This window comes from Cariama cristata, unplaced genomic scaffold (genome assembly GCF_000690535.1).
Source record: "Cariama cristata isolate BGI_N322 unplaced genomic scaffold, ASM69053v1 scaffold37116, whole genome shotgun sequence".
NCBI lineage: Eukaryota > Metazoa > Chordata > Aves > Cariamiformes > Cariamidae > Cariama > Cariama cristata.
In genome coordinates this window covers 622-4,256 of record NW_009622178.1, presented here as the reverse complement: position 1 = coordinate 4,256, position 3,635 = coordinate 622, and the positions used below count along the sequence as shown (strand labels likewise).

The 3,635-nt window shown below is 44.8% G+C and overlaps 1 protein-coding gene across 1 annotated transcript in view; it reads left to right on the top strand.

Annotated features, from left to right (window-relative positions):
• LOC104163294 (acyl-coenzyme A thioesterase 1-like) overlaps positions 1-3,141 on the top strand; it is a gene marked incomplete at its 5' end in the record, with an annotated part of 4,356 nt that extends 1,215 nt beyond the window's left edge. The window contains 2 exons of the mRNA XM_009702248.1: positions 562-764; positions 2,536-3,141. Coding sequence (XP_009700550.1) covers positions 562-764; positions 2,536-3,141 — 809 coding nt within the window. The remainder of the gene's footprint in view (positions 1-561; positions 765-2,535) is intronic.
• Between the last annotated feature and the right edge of the window lie 494 nt (positions 3,142-3,635).

Below are 3,635 nucleotides of genomic sequence, written 5' to 3'. Positions count from 1 at the left end.
CAGGAATGGGAGTCTCCCTCTTGGCCTCCTCCTTTCCATACTTGTTACCAGTTTGCATCAATCCCTCTCAGCTCTGGACTTCAGTCTCTGTCCCCTGATGACCCTAATGTAAAGCTTCCCTCACCAGGTTAGCAAGGCTGTTGCAAATACTTTCTTCTCTTAGTCCCAGAATAAATGGCTACAGTACATTTACACTGAAACTGAGAAGCTGGAACCATCAGAAGATGAGATTTTTTGGATCAGTCTTCTGAGAAACGCACCGGGGAGAAGCCTCCTGGGTATTTTTGAATCAGAGTTTGATAGTCTTTGCAGTGCATTTCCAGCCACGTGTTCCCTGATGTTAGCCAAGACACTGGCAGGCCTGCTATTTTGTGCTGTCTTGTTTAATCTTGAAGCAATGTAGCCATTTACTGAAAACTGGCACAGTAATTTAGGACCCTTAGTACCATTCTGCTGCTCTATGCTTTTTTATTTTTTAAAAAGACACATTTCCAGGCCTATGAATTTGGAATGTAAATTAAAAATTGCAAGTTAATTTGTCTGTTACGTGATCTCTTGCAGGAAACGGCCCCTTTCCAGGAATTATTGACTTGTATGGAACTGGAGGAGGACTCCCTGAATACAGGGCATGCCTGCTGGCCAACCATGGCTTTGCGGTTCTGGCTCTGGCTTTCTACAGCTATGAAGATCTCCCCAAAGAGATGAAGGAATTCCGCCTGGAATATTTTGAAGAAGCCGTAAACTATATGTTACAACACACCCAGGTTGGTTTGTTCATTGACACTCTCTCACTACGGGGAACTCTCGTTAGTCAGGTCCTGTCAGACTGCAGATGGGGCAGATCTGCTGTACTTAAAATAGCATCTCCGTTCAAGTTGGCTGTAATTAATTTGTTTTATATCTTTGACTCCCATTACAATGGTTCTCTCGCAGATTATTCCAGTTCTTCCTTTTGAACTGACATAGTGACACATAGGTCACATACTGGTAATTTTTGCTCTGTACATCCCAGCGTCATAACTAGGGTACTAGTTGCCTGAAGGCTTATTGGACTTCCAGCGGGCCTTTTAGGTTTCTGCTCTGTAGAATGTCCTTCAGAACTAAATGCCCTTTTCAGCCATGGAGCACGTGATAACCTTCTGTGGTCCAGGTCTCAAGGAAGTCCACCAGCACACATTTGTTGCTGTGTATTGTATAAGCTGTTAAAATCACTCCAAATGTTGGTACTTTGTGAGTGTGGGTTTTAGTAGCCAGTTGTGAACTTGGGGATCCTTCTAAGTTGAACTTCTTGGAAGAGAACCCTGCTTGGTTCTGCATCTCCTTCCAAGTAGCTGTGCATGACAATAACTAGAATTGCACAAGGCAACACTTGGTTTCTCTGGAGAACTTAAAATAAATACCTTCCTCAATCTCAGAAAGATGAGTAGTTGTTAAGGGTCTTGGTTGCTTTTCAGTCGCCCTAACCATAACGGCTCATGCCACCTCTCTGCCCCAAAAACTCTGAAAATTTCTTCCCCCCCCACCTTTTTTTCCCCTGAGAGCAGTACCATAGCCTCCCATTAACACCTCCAGTGATACCCTCACCATATTTTTAACACGTTGCAAAGTTTCAGCCATATTTTCTAATTTCCCCCTTTCCGTGCTTCAAAGTCAGTGAGTTTGGAGCCTATTACACTGATGATAAGGTACAAAAGGTATTAAATTTTGATGCTGTCTCAGAGCCTTTTTACCTCTGAGGGTCTTTGGATATTGGAGCAGCTGTGATATTAGCTAACCTTCCAACATCCTTAGAGGATTTCAGCACCCTGTATGATCATTTAGCTTTCCTATTCTAGTTAATTTGCCCATGTAAAAGAAAAGGAAGTTAAGTTATTCTAAGTTGACTCCAGAGGACTGTACAATTCGCTTAGAAAAATGGTTTTAATAGGTTATTTTTTTAAGATACATTTTAATGAGTAAGCTACCTCAGAATACTTCCTTTTCACTGTGAGTTAAACACCAAGCATATTAGAGAAACAGGAGAGCAGTTGATGTGGAGTCTGCTACCCCATGTTAGCTGCTTAATAGGGGGATCAAAGACGGTGGTTGAATATAAGAAATACATTATCATAACTGATGACAGTATCATAGCCGTTGCTGACTTTGAGCATTTTGCACTGAAAGAAAGCATTTGTAGAAGAGGCCTCCCGTGCCCCTTCCTTCTTCTTCCCTGAACTGCCTTATAAGCAAAGTGAATCTGAGGCTGCACATCTGCATGCTTTTTGCAAGCACAGCTGTAGCCTCTCTGCATATGCTTAAGCACTGAGCCCTGTAGCTTTGTTAGGATGATGCTGCAGTCTCAGCCGGGCTTAAAATCATAAATCAAGCATGGAACAGTGCCCCAGAGTCCCTCAGACGTGGGCCCTGCACACAGGACCTTAGATGCCTCTACCTGCGGTCCAGATTCAGGACGGACACAGCTGCAAACACAGCAACATTTTAAAGAAGTGATGTGCCATGGTTCATTACTTGTGGTTTCTCTTCTCTCCCCTCCAGGTTAAAGGTCCGGGGATTGGGTTGCTTGGAATCTCGAAGGGGGGTGACCTGTGCGTCTCCATGGCCTCCTTCCTAAAGGGAATCACGGCCACCGCCCTTATCAACGGCTCAGTGGCAAATGTGGGCGCAGTGCTCCGCTACAAGGACATCACCATTCCACCCCTTGGTGTCAATGTAAAACGCATCAAGGTCAACAAGTCCGGGATTGCTGATATTGTCGATGTACTGAACAACCCACTAGAAGGGCCTGACCGCCAAAGCTTTATCCCTTTGGAGAAGGCCGAGTGTCGCTTTTTGTTCATTGTTGGCCAGGATGATCGCAACTGGAAAAGTGAATTCTTTGCGGTTGAGGGGAGCAAACGTTTGCAAGCTCACGGGAAGGAAAAGCCTGAGATAATCTGTTATCCTGGAGCAGGGCACTATATTGAACCCCCCTTTTTCCCAATGTGTGCATCCTCAATGCACCTGCTAGTTGGCAAGCCTGTGGTGTGGGGAGGGGAGCCCAAGGCACACTGCGAGGCACAGGTAGATGCTTGGCAGCAGATCCAAGCTTTCTTCCGCAAACACCTCACGGGCAAGCCATCTGGAACACCCAATAAGCTGTGATGTGAGTTAGGTTACTTTACAGATGAAGATGCTGGTGTCTCAAGTTGTTTTGTTAAATGGCTCTGAATGAGAACAAAGAACATCAGAGAAGAAGCTGGCATACGTTTCTTGAGATTGGGTTCCAAGCTGAGAACTGGGATGAAAATTTGCCTTGCCTTTCTCAGAGGAAACGTGTTGTATGCCATTGCCCTAGTCTTTCTGAAAGCAGCTGTTCTCCCTGCTTCCAGTAATCTTTCTGTTTTCCCTGTGAACTTCCCTCTCCTTCACTGCTCCTTCCTCTCCTCCCATGTCACCGGAACGCATCTGCCTTAACACTTAATATCTAATATTGCACTTGCCAAAAGCAGCAATACTGTGCCTGCATCCTCAGATAACACATCTCCCGTTTATAGACAACAGCACCCCATAGCCTGATGTGACATTCTGGGCGCATGTGATAGAAATGAGACATTTGTACAGTTTTGGAAAGTTTGTAAGCATGAAGAAACAACAGA